Source organism: Halichoerus grypus, chromosome 4 (genome assembly GCF_964656455.1).
Source record: "Halichoerus grypus chromosome 4, mHalGry1.hap1.1, whole genome shotgun sequence".
In the NCBI taxonomy this organism is placed as follows: Eukaryota; Metazoa; Chordata; class Mammalia; order Carnivora; family Phocidae; genus Halichoerus; species Halichoerus grypus.
In genome coordinates, this window is record NC_135715.1 from 104024554 (window position 1) to 104045383 (window position 20830).

General features: G+C 38.9%; 1 protein-coding gene across 1 annotated transcript in view; it reads left to right on the plus strand.

The window, feature by feature from the left end:
• THSD7B (thrombospondin type 1 domain containing 7B) overlaps nucleotides 1-7585 on the plus strand; it is a 568319-nt gene extending 560734 nt beyond the window's left edge. Inside the window, exon 27 of the mRNA XM_078070024.1 lies at nucleotides 6435-7585. Within this exon, the coding sequence (XP_077926150.1) occupies nucleotides 6435-6516 (82 nt within the window). The 3' untranslated portion in view covers nucleotides 6517-7585. The remainder of the gene's footprint in view (nucleotides 1-6434) is intronic.
• Nucleotides 7586-20830: the final 13245 nt, after the last annotated feature.

Here is a 20830-nt window from a genome sequence, read left to right on the forward strand (position 1 = left end):
CCCAGGACCCTGGGATCATGACCTGAGCCGAAGGCAGATGCTTAATGACTGAGCCACCCAGGTGCCCCTGACATAACCTTCTTTTAGGTGGCTTTCAAGTAATATCAGAAGGTGTAAGAGAAAAATCATTTTTGATTAGTTTTCAGCTTTGACTGCATCTTAGCTTCTCTTAGTACTCCTGGGGACTGAAACTTGGCTCCCAGCCCCAGTGATTGAGTTAATTAGTCTTGCCTCTGTCCAGGTCATCCAGATGTTTAAAAGCATCTCAGGTAATGCTGAAATGCAGCTAAGAGCTAATACTCTGAGAATTCTAATTCTTAAATTGACCTATCTTGACCAGTCGGTTCAAACAACCTGTTTAGTACATTTTATATAGTAGAGCCACATGTTTATCCACCTTGACCAGATATGAGAAAATTTTCTGTCAATTCCAGGAACCCCATTTTGTAAGTGACTTGTTCCTGAAAATTTATTCTTCTCAGAAAATGATTGGTTTACTGTACAGAATATACTTTAGTTGATGAGCTGCTCTTGAAACCAGACAGGAGGAAATACATTTGAATGTTTTCAAGTGTTGAGAATATTTTATTAGCTTCCAAAGCAAAATTTCATGAGATCAAAGTGTTTTTTTCTCCATATTGAGATATTTATACCCATCATCTATTAAACTGTTTACCCAAGTTTTAGTCTCAATTCAAATCCAGCCTTTGTGCATTTAGCCTCAAAATCTGTTTCCAAGGTTACACAGGTTTATAAATCTTTGGATTAGTGAAGAAAAGATGACTTTAATGTTTCTATAGTGCTGTAGTAAAAAGTAACACCTTTGGTTAGTTCTTCACCCTACAATCAAATGATTTGACCGATTTTTATGTCTCAATTGATAAATTTTGTGTGTATTCCTAGATCCTGTCTTAATGAACAAATGTGAAGTTGAAAGCCTTATATGAGGTTCAGAGTAGTAGGATGCATTCATCACTAGAAAAGATTAAAAAAGGAGGAAAAGGTCTTTTGTTGCAACAAAAGACATGAAGGTTTGACAGATGAGAAGCTTCTCCAAAAGTAATGGCCCAACGCAGTGTAAGGGAATAAGATAGTTTGTTCTTTTGTAAAAGCTTAGATGTATCATCATTGTTAATTTTTAATCTCTTAGGTATTCCAGGGAGGACAGAACCATAGGATTTGGAATTGGGGTTGTAGTAATTTATAGTAACAGTCATTAAATTTGCCTTTTTACATTTCTCTATTCCTTCAATAATTAAGGTTTTTTTTTTTTTTTTTTAATTTTATTTATTTATTTGAGACAGAGAGAATGAGAGAGAGAGAGCACATGAGAGGGGTGAGGGTCATAGGGAGAAGCAGGCTCCCTGCCGAGCAGGGAGCCCGATGCAGGACTCGATCCAGGGACTCCAGGATCATGACCTGAGCCGAAGGCAGTCGCTTAACCAACTGAGCCACCCAGGCGCCCTATTCCTTCAATAATTAATGTGTGTTTATTGAGGCCCTTTCTGAATGACTCTCAACTCTGGGGATTAATTAGGTCCATCACTGAATTCTGTAAACAGTTTTCTAAAGATAAATTCAATTTTTCCTTACCTTTCAGTGACCAAATTACATAAATTAGTCTTCCTAAAATTTAGCCAGATCATCAGCCCCTCTCCTACTCAGACACCAGCAGTGGCTTTCTTTGACAGTTGCCTAACCAGCCAACTAAGATCTTCCACAATAAGCTTGAACAATCCTTGCAATTTCACTTCTATTTCCCTATGCCTTGGATAGTGTGCTGTGTTGTATAAGCCCAAATCTATTTTTCTCATTGAAGACCTTTTTTTAAAAACTACCTCCTTTATAAATTATTTTGATAAAATGGTAAATGTGTTTAGTTCTACATTCTAATATACACATTCTCTCTACTTTTCATGTTTCGTAAGAGTCTGTGTCCATCTTCGTCATTGCTTTAATTCCCTTTCCACAGTCACGTTCAGTTTTTCAAGTTTACCATCTTCATTTCTATCTAAGTTGTTGAGATACAGCACTTTCAGTCTCTTTTATCCCAAGACCCCCCCCCCCCCGTACCCATTCACATGTATTAGGGAAGTTCACCATTTTATTGGTACTGTGCATATATATTTTTGATGACTAAACCCTTCATTATAAGTACTGAATGTAAGGGTACTTAGAGTGGTACCTTCTAATTTTACAAGGAGGCTTCTTCTGCTTCCTTCTTCTATCCCATTCCCATCTAGAATGAATTTATTGGTTTTTCCCAGTAAAATGCAAATGCAAATGCCAGCATTTTCCCAAATAGTCTGGAATCACTTGTCCATTCTTCCTCGTCGCTGGCATTTATTCTAGGCTGTGATTATAGTTGTTTCTTTAATATCTTCCTCCTCTACCACCCAAAGTAGAATAGTGGATGAATAAATATTTTACACGGGTTGCCTTTTCAGTCCTCACAATTATCTACCAAGTTGTTGCTCTATCATACCCATTTTAAAGAGAGCTAAGTTATTGAACTTTTCTGAGGATCACTTACCTGAGGTCATCATCCTGGTAAACTCACCTCTAGGTTTGCCTAGGCCCAGAGATTACGCTCTTTCCACTGGTCTTCTAGTCTGCAATTTCTTTCTCTTGTGATCCTAAAAACTCTTTAGATTCAATGTAGTGGCTACAGTTTTCATATTTTTTTAGAGGCTCCTTGTTTCCCAAATAAGCTATAGACCTCGGAACAGACCTATTGATATCAAAACAGATACCATTTACTGTTACATATGAGCTGCCTAGAGTCCAAATAGATACTTTCACAGCATTTACTTCTATTAAATAGCGTGCAGAGGAGTTAGATGACAGTGTTGGAGATTTTATATTTTCTCCCCAAAATATAAAAGGCTTAGGACTAGAGAACTGCTATAATATGCCAGGCCTTAGGTGTATACTTTGGATGAAAGCAATTTATAATAAAACTTAGAAATGCTTTTGAGAAAATATAGAAAAATAGTCTTCTTAAGGACCACTTTATTCAAATACAACCCTTTGTACATCTACCATTAGTGTTGGAAGTTTTTGAAATATTACTGATGCCCCTGCTCCCCTGGCAGTAAAGATCCATGAGGCAATTTAGTGAAGACGAGCACTGGGTGAGCTTGTAGTTAATCTAAACATAGTGCCAGAAGATTGCTCCAGATAACTAACTATAGCATATCCATTCTGCCCTGCCCAGTGCAACTCAGTAAATGGGGCCTCGTTCTGCCCACTTTGAGAGTAGTGCCCCCATTACCAGAGGCTCTGCCCTCAGGAGTGCCTGCCTAAACCAAAGACCATTTCAGGCTTTCATCAAGCTATTTAATCTCTACTGCCCTGGGGATGGGTCCTTGGGGCTTAAATTCAATGGTGCCGTTAAGTCCCAGCAGTTTGCTTTTCTGGCTTCATGGGTTTATCCTTTGCTAAAATGCAAATGATCACGGAAGAGGTCACTTTAAATGTGTGTCATGCAATGGTCTCTTACAGCCAATGTTGTGTAATAGCTTTATCCCTCGGCCAACCCTGAAAGTGGTGGTGGCTGTCAAGAGTGCTCCATTAGGAAGAGTTATGAGGCAACACCTCAGTCCGACAGGGAAGAATAGTGTGAGGGATTAGAGATCCACTGTGGGTACAGGATGAGTGGTGGTGGCCTATGTGGCAGGCATTTGCAGGTCCTGATTTAGTGTGAAGTGGTCACACCTTTCCTGATATCAGAGTTGACGAGAAAAGATATTTTTTAAAAAGTATTTCTTAAGGGAGAAAGGAAAGAGAGCAGGGCCTCTCAAGACAGGTCTCCTAGTTGCTGGCTTTGCTAAGGACAGCCCCTCCCCTCAGAGATCTTCTTAACTAGTCAGGAAACCGTAAACTCACAGCCACCCAGCATGTAGCACTTAGTTTACCAGCATTTAAGAACTTCCTTTAAACTCTAAAATTTCTCAACTTTCATATATTCATAGTTATGATAGTATCAGCTAAGAGGTTAAACAATTTGAAGAGATTCATAAAAAATGAGGTCTTCATCCAAATGATCCCCAACACACCCCATGGCCCACAAGGATTTAAGGCCTACGTAATAGGAGACCCCTCTTTTTTTCCCCATAATCCCATACATGGAAACTCATTCATAAAAATATCTCTAATATTTTGAGAATTTTATAGGCCCAACAAACAGGCTGGCCAAGTTTAGATGTCTCCCAGCAATATCAATATAAAGATCCTTCCTCACTCCTGCGGACTCAGCTCTTCTTTCATTTCTCTCTGCCCATTAGCCCTTGACAAATGCTAATTAAGAATGGATTGTCAAAAACTTTCTGGAAGCACCTCCATTTCTTCATCTCTCTTCCTTTCTCCTCCAAAAGGCAGGAGATAGATATAGGATGGAGAAGATCCCAACTGTCATTTCAGATGAACTATCTCGTTATTAGAACAACCTTCACTATCACCAGAATCACCACAGTAGATGCACAAGCTGTCACTTCCAAGTTGTCCTAAACTGTGGTGTGATTTCGTAGTACATTGAAATGCTGCAGATTAGGATGCTCTGGACCTCATTTCAAGCTGGGCCCATTCTCTATGCTAGAGACAGCACCAAGCAATAGAACTAGAGCCACTGGAATATACTTATAAAGTTAAGTTGAATATTCTAATAACTATACAGTGAATACCCTTTTGAGAAGCACAAAATCAGAGACTAAGGATCCCCTGGCAGAGGATGCTAGAGCAGGTTTCGGCCTATCCTCAGCTCATCACCCATTGAGCAACACTGCACCCCAGATGCCAAGCAGGAACACTGATAGGATCTGTGGTTTTTCCTTTAGCGATTTTTAAAATCATTTTTAATTTCTTATTTTTGCAATGTTCATTAGCAAACCAAAAAAAAAAAAAATTAGTTTTAGAACTTGAGCATTTAAACTAGGTGATTCTCCCTAGACCCATTTTAATTCTACCAAGCATCTCTTTTTGTGTATGTGGTAAAATTCACATAATACAAAAGTCTCCATTTTAACCATTAAGGGAAAGAAGCCAGACAGAAAGGCCACATATAGTATGACTCCATCTGTATGAAATATCCAAAATAGGCAAATCCCTAAGAGGTGGAAAGCTAAGTGATTGCCAGGGGCTGAGGGTAGGGGAAATAGGAAGAGTACTTCAGTGGGTACAGAGTTTTTCTTTGGGGTGATGAAAATGTTCTGGAATTAGATAAGATGATGGTTACACAGCATTGTGAATATACTAAATGCCACTGAATTGTACACATGGAAATGTGTTTTTAAGTTCAAAGTATGAAAATTCCCATGTACAGACAAAATGTTTTTACCGCATGCCAAGTTAATGGCATGGATACAGAGAGAGTGCACTGAAGAGGTTAAGGGCCTGGGCCTCTGTGTTAGACGTGCTTAAATTTCAGCCTCAGCCACTCAGTGACTTGGGGGAAGGTAAGTAACCTCTTTAGTCCTTCTCTGTAAAGTATTGAACCTAATGCTTCCCCCCCACCCCAGGGTTGTTCTGGGTTTATTGAGATATTTTATGTAGAATGCTGTGCACAAGGTTGGCACTTAGTATACTTCCAAATAATAATAGATGCTATATAAAATAAACAAATTTGGAGACAAGGAAAGAGTTGGCTCCCTGCTGGTAAGGACCACCCCAAAGAGCTGGGCTCTGAAGGCATGGCAAAGCAAAGGCACTGAGGAAGGAGGAGAAACAGTATGGTAGGGCTGGGGCACGATGTGGCAAAATTCAAACTATAAACATTCATAAAGACAAATTGAGTTTTGCCCATACTAAAGAAGAAAAAGTGTACTGCAGGTTGTTTTGCCCCAGATCTGGGCCATGACTGTGTGATTGGCCAAGGTTACTCAACTTCTCTATGAGAAGGAAGAGCCGCCCTCCTTGACCTGGCAAAGTTGTCAACCTCAGGTAAAACAGAGACCAGGTGAGAGTGGCTCTGCATGGTGCAAGATCAGAGAAAGTTTCCTGACAGACTCGGGTGACATGGCATCTAAATGTCAGGTTCCAGGCCAGAGCAGAAGTGGTTTACTTAAGAACCACACCAGGGTAAGGCAGAGGAGTCTGGCTGCTCCAGCTGCTCCTATGAAACATCTCTGATATGAGGGTCACTGTAGCTTGGGAATTAGTGAACAGCAGATGTTTGCATTATTGAGTAGAAACAAGAACAGGAAAAGTAGCCCTCTACCATTGTTTCTATGAAACCATTTTTAAGATTTTGAAAAAATGATAGCTTATCCTTCAAATAGGGATAAAATATACAAAGTATTCAAAAAAGAAACCCACAGGTTCAGAGCACTCTATCTTTTGTCATTTAACTACATGAATTTCTATACCTCATAATTGTCTTTGGCAGATGAAACAGAACTCTGTGAACCTTTATCTGAGGAATTCTTTTCCCTTTGCAGCAAGAAACCAAAACCACATCAAAGCACACCTCCCCAACAGAAGCCTCTGACCTTAGCCTACGATGGAGACTTAGACATGTAACCTGAAAAGAAATCCAAATGTAGACATCAACTGCCTTAACTGCTTTCTCTTTTGTAGCTCTCAGACTTCTCAGTTTTTTGAGGAATCTCTTGATGTGATACATTGGGCAGAATACAAAAATTGCAAAAGTAATATTGCCTAACTTCATTTGGACATGGAGTCAAGGATTATTAGGTCTGCCATTTTGCTTTCAAGTTGTTTGTGGGTGTGTTTTTAATTTTTTGATTTTCCCAAGGGTCCTGAAAACCCTTCTCTTCCTGTTTGGAAATGGGAGGAAGAAAACATGATGGAATTCCCACAGACTTCAGTAAACTTTATCTTCAGCAGCATGATGACAATCTGGAGGAAAGTCCAATCAAGGCATTTACTGTAAATGACGAGCCTGACACTGCTTTGTTATGCACTATATTAGTGCAAGTCTTTATTCTTCCCATACTTCAACACTGAGTTTTCTAGAGTTTACATTGGTTCAAAGACTTTCAAATTGGATTGCCTATTTTCATGAACACAGAGAGAATGGTTTACCATTTCAGAAATTCTCTGAGTTTTTACCTTTAAATATTGTATTTTGTTTTGTAGCCAGGGGATGATGGCACTTAATGGGTTGCATTTATTGGAAAAAAAAAAATGGAGTGGGCATAACTGCTGGTCTAGATGAAAGCTAGGTGGTTTCTGAATGAAATATGTATTGAGTGTTAGGTGGTTATATTGGAGAATGAGGTAGATTATTTGATTACTAAAACTGTATTTTAACAGAAACTTAGCCATGTAGATATAGTACTATACCATACACACTTGTAATTCAGTTTAACGATGACAAACTCTGCTTTTGTAATTTCAATTTTCTTATCTGAATATTTATAAATTTTTTTTGAATTTAATTCTCTGACCTCATTTAATATACATCAACCACCAATCCTGTTTGTAGCGAGTCTTGCTTTTATAAGGTTTCAATAATACCTAAACACACTAAAAAGCTGAAACCATTTTATGAAGATAGTTGTTTGTAATTGTAGATGTTGAGAGTAAGAAGGTGCCATCTTGTGGTATTGACTTGTATTTATAACAAATAAAGTGCTCAAGAAGATGTTGCCTATTCTAGATTTATTCACTTATGAAATGCCCTTGCTTTGACAAAAACAGTTTTACTGACAGTTTCCCTATGGCACTACTGTAGGGGTTGACAGATGAAATCACTGCCACAGGAAAGGATTCTTATTCCACATTCTCAACACTAGTGAGTACACAATGAAATAGAGCCAACTACAATTACACAGAGTAGCTCTGAAGGAATATTTAAAGCTCAGTTAATATTAGAACAAACCACTGAAATAGGGCAAACACTGGTATGCCAATGTCCTAAGAAAATGGGAATGTTAGAAATGTGAAACAGTAAGAGGATGTTTTCATTTGTCCTATGACTTCTGTTAAGCATTTAACACTGATTAACTGGTTTTATCCAATGACACTATGGTTTAAAAAGAAAAAAAATGAAAATAGGATGGCTTATATTTATAGTGTCACTGAGCAAACACCGCCTAGAGTTGGCCTCTTATTAGTTCACTTAAATGAAAGCATCAACGGTCTTCATAGTAATTCAAGAGATCCGGCTTCAGAAATCAAATCCTGGCTGTGCCCTTTACCCATGTATGATCCACCATAAGGACTGCAAATTATCTCTTGTTTGACCCACACAATGAAGATAATGAAATCATTTTCCTCTTAGGTTAGACATTAAAAAATGTCAGATGGGTTTGTGGTTCAAAATGGCAATGTAAGAGGATCGCCAACTTACACCCCCCCAGACACACCAAAATCTACAGCTTCCTATGGAACAATTCCCAATGAAATAAACCCCCAAAATAACTGAGCAACTCCTACACATCAAGCAAATGAGAAAATACAAACATCAGGACAGGAGAAGCTGAGACACAATCTCACCATAAGCCCCACCCATGGTGCAGTGACCCACGATTGGAAGGGAACTCACAACCCCAAGCTTCTCCCACACGAGCAAAGGTTTGAACCCCACTTTTGGCACCCCAACTTTTAAGACCTGTACCTGTGAGATGCCCCCCCAAACCATCTACCTTTGAAAGCCAGTGGGGCTTGCATCACAAAACCTCAAGACTAGAAAACTGAGAAATAGTTCTTGAAAGATTCACACAGACTCACTATGGCTAACCTCCAGGGCACAGCATACAGGCAGTAAGTAGTCTTTCTATGAAAGAGGCTATCTGCATATCTTAAAAGCTTTGACCTGAGGGTCAGGTATCTAAACACACATTTAGGGCCCCACTAAGATACAAAGACCATGGAGGCTGGTGGACCCCATCTTTACGCTCTCCCATGACCTTGTTCAGGTGGCCACTGTCTCCTAGAAAGGAGACTGTACATGCATCTGGGGCCCTGGTTTTTGTGTCTGCAAACCAGGGGAGGACTCCTGATCCCCTGACTGGTGGCCACTGGGCATTGTGTTCATAGGTTCAATGAAAAGATATCAAACAACAAACAGTACTTAACTGGCCATTACCCCAGGGCTCAGTGAAGAAGAAGCAGACAGAAAAGCCCATCTCCTAGTCCTCTCCTATAAGAGGTCCATTTGCATAGCTTAAAAGCTGTTGCCTGAGGATCCAGCTTCCAATCAGCCTGAATCTTAAGTGTCGGTTCAGATCCTCCCCTTTGGGACAGTAACAAGTGTTGGCAGACCCTCACCTCCTGAGAGCCACAAAGAACTAAGTAGGCTGCTTGGACAGTGACAGGTCTATCAAACCTGTCATTTTTGATAGACCAGCAGGGTTATCAAACAGGCTCATCTATGCAAAGCCTACTCCTTCAAAACTGGTAGAGGTGGCTGTTTCATCCAATGGATAGAAACCCAACACAAAGTCAAGGAAAATGAAACAGAGAAATATGTTCAAATGAAAGAACAAGATAAAACTTTAGGGAAAGACTTAATGAAACAAAGATACGTGATTTATATGACAAAGTGTTCAAAAGTCACTGGCCCATCTATATGCTGCCTACAAGAGACTTGCTTCAGATCTAAGGACACATACAGACTGAAAATAGGGAGATGGAGAAACATATTTCATGCAAGTAGAAACCAAAAGCTAGGATAGCTATACTTACATCACAGAAAATAGACTTTAAAACAGACTGTAATCAGAGACAAAGAACATCATTACATAATGATAAATGGGTCAATACAAAAAGTATATAAAGTTTGTAAATATTTATGTACCCAATATAGGAGCACCTAAAATCTAGAAAGCAAACATTAATAGACCTAAAGGGAGAAATAGTAATACAATAATAGGGAGCATTATTTCCCCACTTTCATAGATCAAAATCAATAAGGGAAACAGCCTTAAATAACATGTTAGACCAGATGGACTTGACATATACAAGACACTTTATCCCAAAGCAGCAGAATGCACATTCTTCTCAAGCACACACGCAACATTCTCACACAAAGTAAGTATAATAAATTCGAGAAGACTAAAATATCAAGCATCTTTTCTAAACACAGTGATATGAAACTAGAAATCAACTACAAGGAAACTAGAGAATCCCCATATATGTAAAGATTAAACAACGTGCATTGTAAAACCTATAGTGATAATGATAACATATATATTATAATGATAATGCCTACATCAAGAAACAAGAAAGATCTCAGGAAGGAGGCAAAGTGGGAGGATCCTGAGCTCGCTGCCTCCCATGGACACACCAAATTAACTGCATGTATTGCACCTCACTCTAAAAACCACCTGAAGACGGGCAAAACAGATCATCCACAGCTAACATCATAAGAACAAAGACACATTGAAAAGGGTAGGAAGGGCAGAGATGCGGTCAGGAACCCCCAGCATGGCTACCCACAAGTGAAAGGGATATCATAAGCATGGAAGAGTGAGGGGATCAAGCCCCACACTGGGCATCCCTAGCCATGGGAATCCGCACCTGGAAAATGAGTCCCCATAACATCCGGCTTTGAAAATCAGTGGGATTTAACTCTGGGAGATCCAGAGAGCTCTAGAAAACCAAGTCTCTGCACTTAAAGAACCAGCACACATCATCACTTAGTCTGAGACCCAGCACAGAAACAACGGTTTGAAAAGCACTTTCTTTATACATGAAGATTTATTGACTAATTTTAGGACATGTGCCACACATTATCACTTAGTCTGAGACCCAGCACAGAAACAACAGTTTGAAAAGCACTTCCTTTATACATGAAGATTTATTGACTAATTTTAGGACATGTGCCAGAGGGTCAGGGATCTACAGAAGCTTTCTCTGGAAATAGAAGTGTTGGTGGGCATCATTTTTCTTGTCCTCCATCAGCTTGGATAGCCAGATGCTTTTGGGAGCCTGTTCTGACACCATCCATTTATCTTGCCAACACTGCTTGCCCACCCCATCATTCCCATGTAGACCTGCCCCACCCAACCCACCCACCCCAGCAGGTGCCCTTTCAAAATGGCTCCTGCCCCACTACACCCAGCAGGCAGACTCAGCTCAGGCCAGCATCTCCCCAAAGTGGCCCACCACACCCAGAAGGCAGTCCTAGCTGGGACTGATGCACCAAAGCTATGTCTTCTCCAAAGAAGAGGGGAGCTGATCCCAACCAGCAGTACCCCTGCACAATCTGCAGCTGGGACTCTCAGCTAACCAAAATAGGAGCAGGCCCTGCCCACCAGTGCACCCACAGCAGTAGCAACCAAATATTTCAGACAGTGGGGCTGAGAGCTAGTTCCACCTAACACCAAGTCTGCAGTGGCTCTAGCCAGGCCTCTCAGCTAACAGTGCTGTGTGCAAACCCCCTACCCACCAGCACACCTACAGAAGCTGCAACTGGGCCCTTCAGCTGGCTGTGCAGAGGGCAGTTCCTACCAACCAGGGTGCACAGAGCAGTTGCAGCCTACCATTGCAGACAGCCTAGCTGAGGGCCAGCCTCCCCTGCCCCCACCAGCCCACATAAAGCATTTGCAGCAGGGCTTCTCGGCCAGCCATTATGAGGACAAGCCCTGCCCATCAGCACACCACCAGAAGCTGCTGCTCAACCACAAAAGGAGAGCACATACAACCCACACAGGATACATCACTGGATCAACTGGTCCTGGTAGGGCACCCAAGATGCTTTCTATATAATGCCACTACTTTCAAGACCAGGAGACGTAGTTGAGCTACCTAATACATAGAAGCAAACAATGAGTTAGATAAAATGAGAAGACAAAGGAATATATATGTTCCAAATGAAAGAACCAGAAAAACCACAGAAAAGGAGCTAAATGAAACAGAGACAAGTAATCCACCTGATAAAAGTTTAAAATAATGGTCATAAAGATAATCAAACTTGAAAGAAGAGTGGATGAACTCAGTGATAACTTCAAAAGAGAGATAGAAAATAGAAAAAAGAACCAGACAGGACTGAAGAATATAATAACTGAAATGAAAAATACTCTAAGGGAAGCAATAGTAGATTTGAGGATGCAAAAGAATGGATCAACAATCTGGAAGACAGGGTAATGGAAAGCAACCCAGATGAAAAAAAAGTTTTAAAAAGGATAGGGTAAGTTACCTCTGAGACAACAAGCATAGTGACATTCACATTATTGGAGTCCCAGAAAGAGAAGAGAGAGAAGGGGACAAAAAAGTTAACTGAAGAAATAGCAGCTGAAAATTTCCCTACATCCAGGTTCAGGAATTCAAGGGAGCCCCAAACAAGATAAACCCAAGCAGGTCGACACCAAAATAACACAATTAAAATGACAAAAATAAAAGATAAGGAAACTTAGAAGCAGCAAGAGAAAAGAAAATAGTTACATACAATGAAAACCCCGTAAGAGTATCAGTTGATTTTTCAGAAGCAACTTTGCAGACTGGAAGAAAGTGGCATGATATATTCAAAGTACTGAAAGGAAAGGAAACAAAACAAAACAAAAAAACCTATAACCAAGAATATTCTACCCAGCAAAGTTATCATTCAAAATAGGAGAGATAGTTTCCCAGCAGACAAATGTTAAAGGACTCTATCACCACTAAACCAGCATTAACGTTTATTTTGAGGAGACTTCTATAAGTGAAAAGGGCCATAACTAGAAAAAAATCATGAAAAAAAAAACTTACTGGTTAAAGCAAAAATGCAGTACAGGCTGTAGATTAATCACTCATAAAGCTACTATGAAAGTTAAAACACAAAAGTAATAAAATAAATTATATCTACAAAAATCAGTCAAGGGATGCCAAAAAAAAATGTAAAATATGGCATCATATAAATAAAACATGGAGGAGAGAGTAAAAGTTTAGTGCTTTTATAATGTGTTGGAACATAAATGACCATCAACCTAATAAAAAATGCTATACACATAGGATGTTATATATCAACCTCATTGTAACCAAAAACATATAATAAACACACACACACACATACAAATAATAATAATAATAAAGAGAAAGGTATCTAAGTATAACACTAAAGAAAGTCATCAAACTATGAGGGAAGAGGGCAAGAAAAGAAAGAAAGAACTAAAAAAATAACCAAAACACAACAAAATGGCAATGAGAACATACATATCTACATTTACTTTAAACATAAATGGACTAAATGCTCCAATCAAAAGAGATAGGGTGACTGAATGGATAAAAAAAAAAATAAGACCCTACTGCCTACAGGAGACATATTTCAGACCCAAAGATGCAGAATGAAAGTGAATGGACAGGGAAAGATATTCCATGCAAATGGAAACAAAAAGCTAGTGTAGTAATACTTTCATGAGACAAAATAGACTTTAAAACAAAGGCTATGGGTCCCAGTTCCAGTCCAAGATGGAAGACCCTATGAACTATGTGATGAACTCATAGAAACCAAATAAACATTTAGAGGGCTACCTAAATAGTTTCTCTATAAGAAAAGATATAGAGAGACCACATAGAGAATAGCAAGAGACTGAGACACAGTAACTAAGGAAACCCTCATACCTGATGCTGAAAACTGCGGTGGGGAGGAATAGTATTGAGGGGCCATGAGCTGATTTGGTTTTTTATCTGTGCCTTAGACAAAACAAAGCAAAGCAAAATAAAACAAAACACTAAAAACAAAAACAAAAACAAAAAAATACACTTTAAAAGAGCAACTGGATAGTTCTGGTCCAAGATGGCAATGAAGGAAGACATTGAACTCACCTCCCCCACACCCCAAATTACACCTATTAATGGAACAATTCCTCCTGAAGAAGAATGAAGGACTGAATTAACAGCTACTAAACAACCAAAGAGAGAATGGCATGGGGAAACATAGTATTGAGGGACTGGAAACAGATTCATCTGTCCTTGGACACAGGGGAGAAAAAAAAAAAAAAGCCATGGCTTAAAAGAGCAGCTAGCATATAAATGAAACAACACTAGAACTACTCTGCCAAGCAGCAGAAGAGCTATAGGAATGCTCTCCAGGTAAGAGGAACTGGAGAACAACACAGTGTACATTCCCACTCCATCTTAAAAGCCTAGACCAGAACAGAGTCTGGACACCACTTGGGCAGGTCCTTATGCCATAGCTGGTGGGTCCAATCATCAGAGTGATCTTGTGACCTCAGAAATCCCAGGATCTGCAAGCCCAGACCAGCTCCAATCACGCTGGGACACAGACAAAAAAGTCCAGGTTTAAAAGGGCCAAGGAGAGGCACCTGGGTGGCTCAGTCATTAAGCATCTGCCTTCGGCTCAGGTCATGATCCCAGGGTCCTGGGACTGAGCCCCGCATCGGGCTCCCTGCTCAGCGGGAAGCCTGTTTCTCCCTCTCCCACTCCCCCTACTTGTGTTCCCTCTCTCACTGAGTCTCTTTCTGTCAAACGAATAAAAAATCTTTAAAAAAATAAAAGGGCCAAGGAGGTGTGGGAACATTCCCCCTCCACATTAAAAGCCCAGAGCAGGGTCTGGACACCATAATAGACTGGTTCCCAATGCTATAACTCACAGGTCTGGTTGTCACAAGGAGCTGCAAACTCAGTAAGCCAAGGGTCCACAAGCCCACACCTGCTGTATTTGTGCTGGGACACAGAAAAAAAAGTGATGATTTAAAAGGGCCAAGGAGCTGTGGAGAGTCTCCATCTCTACCTTAAAAGACCAGACCAGAACAGGGTCCAGATCACAGTGAGCTTGTGACATCAGTGAGCCCAGGGTCTTCAAGCCCACACCAGCCACTGTGGTGCTGGGGCACAGAAAATAAACCACAGGTTTTCTCTATTTTTGTTCTTGTGGTTTTTTATTTTATTAAATTTTTAAATTTGCTTTTAAATTATTAATTTCACTTTTTTCCACTTTGTCTTATTTTAATTTGTCTGCTTTATGGTTTTGTTTTTCCTTTTTCTCTTTTTTCTTATTACTTTCTTTTTCCCCCTTATTACTTTCTTTTCTATAAAAACTAATGACTTCAAAGTGTGGCTAGAATATACAGCCACAGCTCCAGCCAGACAGTGAAAGCCACAAAGCACACAGTCTACATAGGGGACACCATACACAAAAAGCACTCCTTCACATTTAGGAAAAGTAGCCATTCTGCCTAATCCACGGGAACAAACAAAAAGGCAAAATGGGGAAACAGAGGAATATGCTCGAAAAGAAAGAATAAAAATAAACCTCAGAAAAAGAGCTAAATAAAACAGAGGCAAGCCATATTCTCATAAAGATTTTAAAGAAATGAACATAGAGATACTAACTGTGCTAGAGAAAAGAGTAGAAATTCTCAGTGAAATCTTCAATAAAGAGATAGGAAATATTAAAATGAACCAGAGCTGAAGAATAACTAAAATTATAAAAACAAAATACAAGGAATCAACAGTAGATTACAGGATGCAGAGAAATGGATCAGCAATCTGGAAGACAGTGTATAGAAAGCAGACAAGCTGAACAGCAAAAGGAAAAAAAGATAGATTAAGAGATCTCTTGGACAACATCAATTAAATAAACATTGACATTATGGGGCTCCCAGAAGAAAAAAAGAGAAAGGTGTATAAAACATATTTGAAGAAATAATGATGAATCTTCCTTAACCTTGGGAAGGAAATAGACTCCAAGTCAAGGAAACATGGAGAGTTGTAAACAACATGAACCCAGGGAGGTCCATACCACAGTACATAATTAAAATGTCAAAGATTATGGGGCTCCTGGGTGGCTCAGTCAGTTAAATGTCTGACTCTTGATTTCAGCTCAGGTCATGATCTCAAGGACATGGGTTCAAGTCTTATGTCAGGCTCCATGCTCAGCAGGGAGTCTGCTTGAGATTCTCTCTCTCAGTCTGCCCCTCCCACCCTGCACTCTCTCCCAGATAACTAAATAAAATGTCAAATATTAAAGAGAAACCATCTGTAAGGCAATAAGAGAGAGACAAAAAGTTACCTGTAAGGGAAACCCTGTAAGACTATGAACTGATTTTTCAGCAGAAACTTTGCAGGCCACAACAAAGTGGCATGATATATTCAAAGTGTTGAAAGGAAAAAACCTACAACCAAGAATATTCTACACAGCAGGTTTATCATTCAGATCTGACCATAAGATAGTTTCTGAGACCAAAACAAAGTAAAACAAAAAACCAGGAGTTTATCACAAGTAAACAAGCCTCACAAGAAATGATAAAAGGACATCTTTAAGTGGAAGAAATGACCATAATTAGACATAAGGAAATTATGAATAAAAAGATGTAAAATATAACAACATATACATAACATGTGGAGTAGGTAGTAAGGGAAGAGAAGGGGAAAAAGAAAGTGAATTTTTTAAAGAATGTGTTCAAACTTACATGACTATTAAATTAATACAGACTGTTATTTACTTAGGATGTTATATATGAACTTCATGGTAACCAGAAATTCAAAACCTATGATAGATTACATACACACACAAAGACAAATATAACACTATACAAACTCATTAATCACAAAGAAGGAACAAAGGAGAACTACAAAAAAAAAAAAAAACCCACAGAAAACAAATTTTTTAAATGGCAACAAGTATAAACCTATCAAAAACCACTTTAAATGTAAATGGCCTAAGTGTTCCAATCAAAAGACAGAGCGAGGCAGAATGGATAAAGACTGACTGATATGCTACCTACATGAGGCTCACCTCAGACCTAAGGACACACACTGACTGAAAGTGAAGGGATGGAAAAACATTTGTAATGGAAATGGAAGCAGAAAATAAAAAGCCAGGGTAGCAATACTTATATCAGACAAAACAGATTTTAAAACAAAGACTATAACAAGAGATGAAAAAAGGCATTACAAAATGATAAATGAATCAATCCAACAAGAGGATATAACAATTGTAAATATCTAAGCACCCACACTGGAGCACTTGAGATATGTATAAATAAATATGTTTATGTATAAATATGTATGCTTTATGTATAAATAAAGCAAATATTAATGGACATAAAGAGAAAAATTGGCAGTCATACATTAATACTAAGGGAATTTGACACCCCACTCACATCAATGGATAGATCATCCAGACAGAAAAATAAATAAGGAAACAATGTTTTTGAATGACACATTGGACCAGATGGACGTAACGGATATATACAGAACATTCCATCCAGAAACAACAGAATACACATTCTTTTCAAGGGCCCATGTAACATTCTCCAGAAGAGATCACATATTAGGCCATAAAACAAGCCCCAGTAAATACATATTTTCCTATCACAACAGTATGAAATTGGAAATAAATCACAAGAAAAAAACACAAAACTGGGCAAAACACAAACATGTGGAGACTAAACAACATGACATTAAACAACCAATGGGTCAACCAAGCAATCAAAGAGGAAATTTAAAGAAAAAAAAAAATACAGGAAGATAGATGAAATTGAAAAACAGTCCAAAGTCTTTGGGACACAGAAGAAGCAGTTCTAACAGAAAAGAATCTAGCGATACAAGCTGACCTCATCAAATAAGAAAAAGCTCAAAACCAATCTCAACTTCACCTACAGAAACTAGAAAAGGAAAAACAAAAAAACCCAAGATGAGCAGAAAAAAGAGAATAAACATCAGAAGTACATGGCATAGAGACTAATAAAATGATAGAGAAAATCAATGAAACCAAGAGCTAGTTTTTTGATACGATGAATAAAATTGACAAACCAAACTCATCCAGAAAAAAAAAGAGAAAGGACCCAGATAATTAAAATCAGAAATGAGAAAGATTTAAGTTACAACTGACACCAAAGAAGCACACAGGATTATGAGAGAATACTACAAAAAATTACATGCCAACAAACTGGACAACCTAGAAGGAATGGATAAATTCCTGGAAATACACAATCTTTCCAAACTAAACCAGAAAGAAATGGAAAATCTCAACAGACTGATTCCAAGTAACAAAATTGAATCTATAATCAAAAAACTACCAAAAAATAAAAGTCCAGGACCAGATAGATTCACAAGGGAATTCTACCAAACATTTAAAGAAGGATTAATACCTATTCTCCTCAAATTATTAAAAAAAAAAAAAAAAAAAAAAACAGAAAAGGAATGAAAGGTTTGAAATACATTCTATGAGGCCAGTATTACCTAATACCTAAACCAGATAAAGACACCACAAAAAAGAAAACCACAGGCTAATAACCTTGATGAACATAGATGCAAAAATCCTCAATAAAATATTAGCAAACTGAATACAGCAATACATTAAAGATTATTCACCACAATTATGTGGGATTTATTCCAGGGTGCAAGGATGGTTCAATAATTGCGAATCAACATGATACACCACATCAACAAAATACAGGATAAAAATCACATAATCATCTCAATAGACACAAAGTTTTTGACAAGATCTAACATTCATTTACGATAAAAACTCTCAACAAACTGGGGTTAGAGGGAACATATCTCAACATAATGAAGGACATATATTAAAAACTCACAGTTAACATCATACCCAATGGTAAAAAACTGAAAGCTACCCCTCTAAGGTCAGGAACAAGACAAGAATGTCCATTCTCACCACTTTTATTTAACATCACACTAGAAGTCCTAGTCACAGCAATCAGACAAGAAAATAAATAATATTCATAAAGAAGTTAAACTGTCACTATTCATAAGTGACATGATACTATATATAGAAAACCCTAAATACTCCACCAAAGCGGGGGGGGGGGGCTATTTAGGTAGCCCTCTAAATGTTTTATACCAGATAGAATAGCTATAATTAAAATGACAAAAATAACAAGCGTTGATGAGGATGTGGAGGAAAAGGAACCCTTGTGTGCTGTCAGTGGGAATGTAAACTTGTATAGCCACTGTGGGAAACAGTATGGAGGTACCTCAAACAATTATAAATAGATATATGATAATAATTCCAGTATTGGGTATTACCCAAGGAAAATGAAAACATCATTTCTAAAAGATATACACACCTCTATGTTTATTTCAGCATTATTTACAATAGCCAAGATACGGAAGTAACCTAAGTGTCCATCTATAGGTGAATGGATAAGGAAAAATATGATGTGTACATGTATGGATATACATATACACTCATATACATACAATAGAATATTAAGCATCTATTTACAAAAAGGAGATTGCCCCATATGAGATAACATGGATGGACCCAGAGGGTATTATGCTAAGTGAAATAAATAAGACTGAGAAAAACAAGTACCATATGATTCCACTCATAAGAGGATTCAAAAAAAAAAAAAAAAAACAGAAAGCAGAACAAACTTATAAATACAGAAAACAAACTGATTGGGTTGGGCAAAATGGGTTGGGAGGAGTGGGAGATATAGGCTTCTAGTTATGGAATGAGTAAGTCACAGGAATAAAAGACAGAGCATAAGGAATACAGTCAATGATATTGTAATAGCAATGTAATAGGACAGATAGCTACACTTGTGGTGAATATAGCATAATGTATAAACTTATCAAATCACAAAGTTGTGTACCTAAAACTAATATAACACTGTGTGTCAACTATGTTCAAAAGACAGAGAGAGAGAGAGAGAGTGCATTTAAGAGAGAACAAGTGAGAGCAAGAGAGTGCTCTACAGGAATATAAAGAAACTGGCCAAAAAAGAAAAAGAAAAGAGTAAAAAAGAGAAAAGAAAGGGAAAGAGGAAAGGAAAGAGGAGGAAAGAGGAAAGGGAGGGGAAGGGAAAGGGAAAGGGAAAGGAAAGGAAAAGGAAACTGGCCAAAAAAAGAAAAAGAAAAGAGAAAAAAAAGGGGGGGGAGAGGAGAGGAAAGGAAAGAGGAAAGAGGAATGGAAAGGGAATGGAAAGGGAATGGAAAGGGCAGGGAAGGAAAGAAAAAAGAAACCAGCAAAATGGCAAGGGAGCTACTGGAATTCTCTCCAGGACTGAGAAGCTGTCTGCCATCATAGTTTATGTTTCCCTTCAACTTGGTAGCATGGACAGAAATGGGATCCAGGGACCCTAGCTGGCTTACCATCTCAGCAAGCCCTGGGCCTCCAGCCAACATCAGCCCCAGCTATCCCACCCAGGTGGCCCCAGTGCAATGCACACTGAGACACCAGAGTCAGCACTAACTACAACTCCAGCTGTAGTGCCAAGGTGACACAGACACAAAGCACCCAGAACGCTCCAGGCCCTCACCACTTAGGCTCCAGACAGCTTGCTAGAGCACCCCTGGTGCAGAGCTCTCTGGTAACTCCCAACTCATACTTCACAGATGCCTCTCCAAGGTGATCTGTGCAAAAACACAGCAGCTTGCACTCTCTCAGCTTTAGCTATCCTCCCAGAGTACCCTCAGTGAAGATAGTAGCAGGACACCCTGGCATTTACCCACTTCATCTACAGCTATCCTGCCAGGGCTCTCCCTGCATGGAGCACTGCTAACACCCCAGCCCATGCCCTACGTTGACTACATCTCTGCCAAGGTGCCCTTTGCACAGAGAACCCTAGGACCATGCTGATCCACATCCACCTCAGTTCTGTTCATCCATCAAGGGCAGTCCAGAAACCTTAACCCATAACAATTACCAAAGACACAACACACACAATTTATACAGGAGATGACCACATGCAGGACCATTCCTTCAAGTTTAGAGGAAATAATTATTCTGCCTATCATAGAAACAAAGAAAAAAAGTCAAGCAAAATGAGGAGACAGAGGAATATGCTCCAAATGAAAAACCTCAGGGAAAAAAAAATGAAACAGACATAAGCAACATGTCTGATAAAAAATTTAAGGTAATGATCATAAAGATGCTTACCACACTGGAGAGAAGAGTGGCAGAACTCAGTTACAACTTCAACAGAGAGAGAGAAAAAATATATATATATAAACA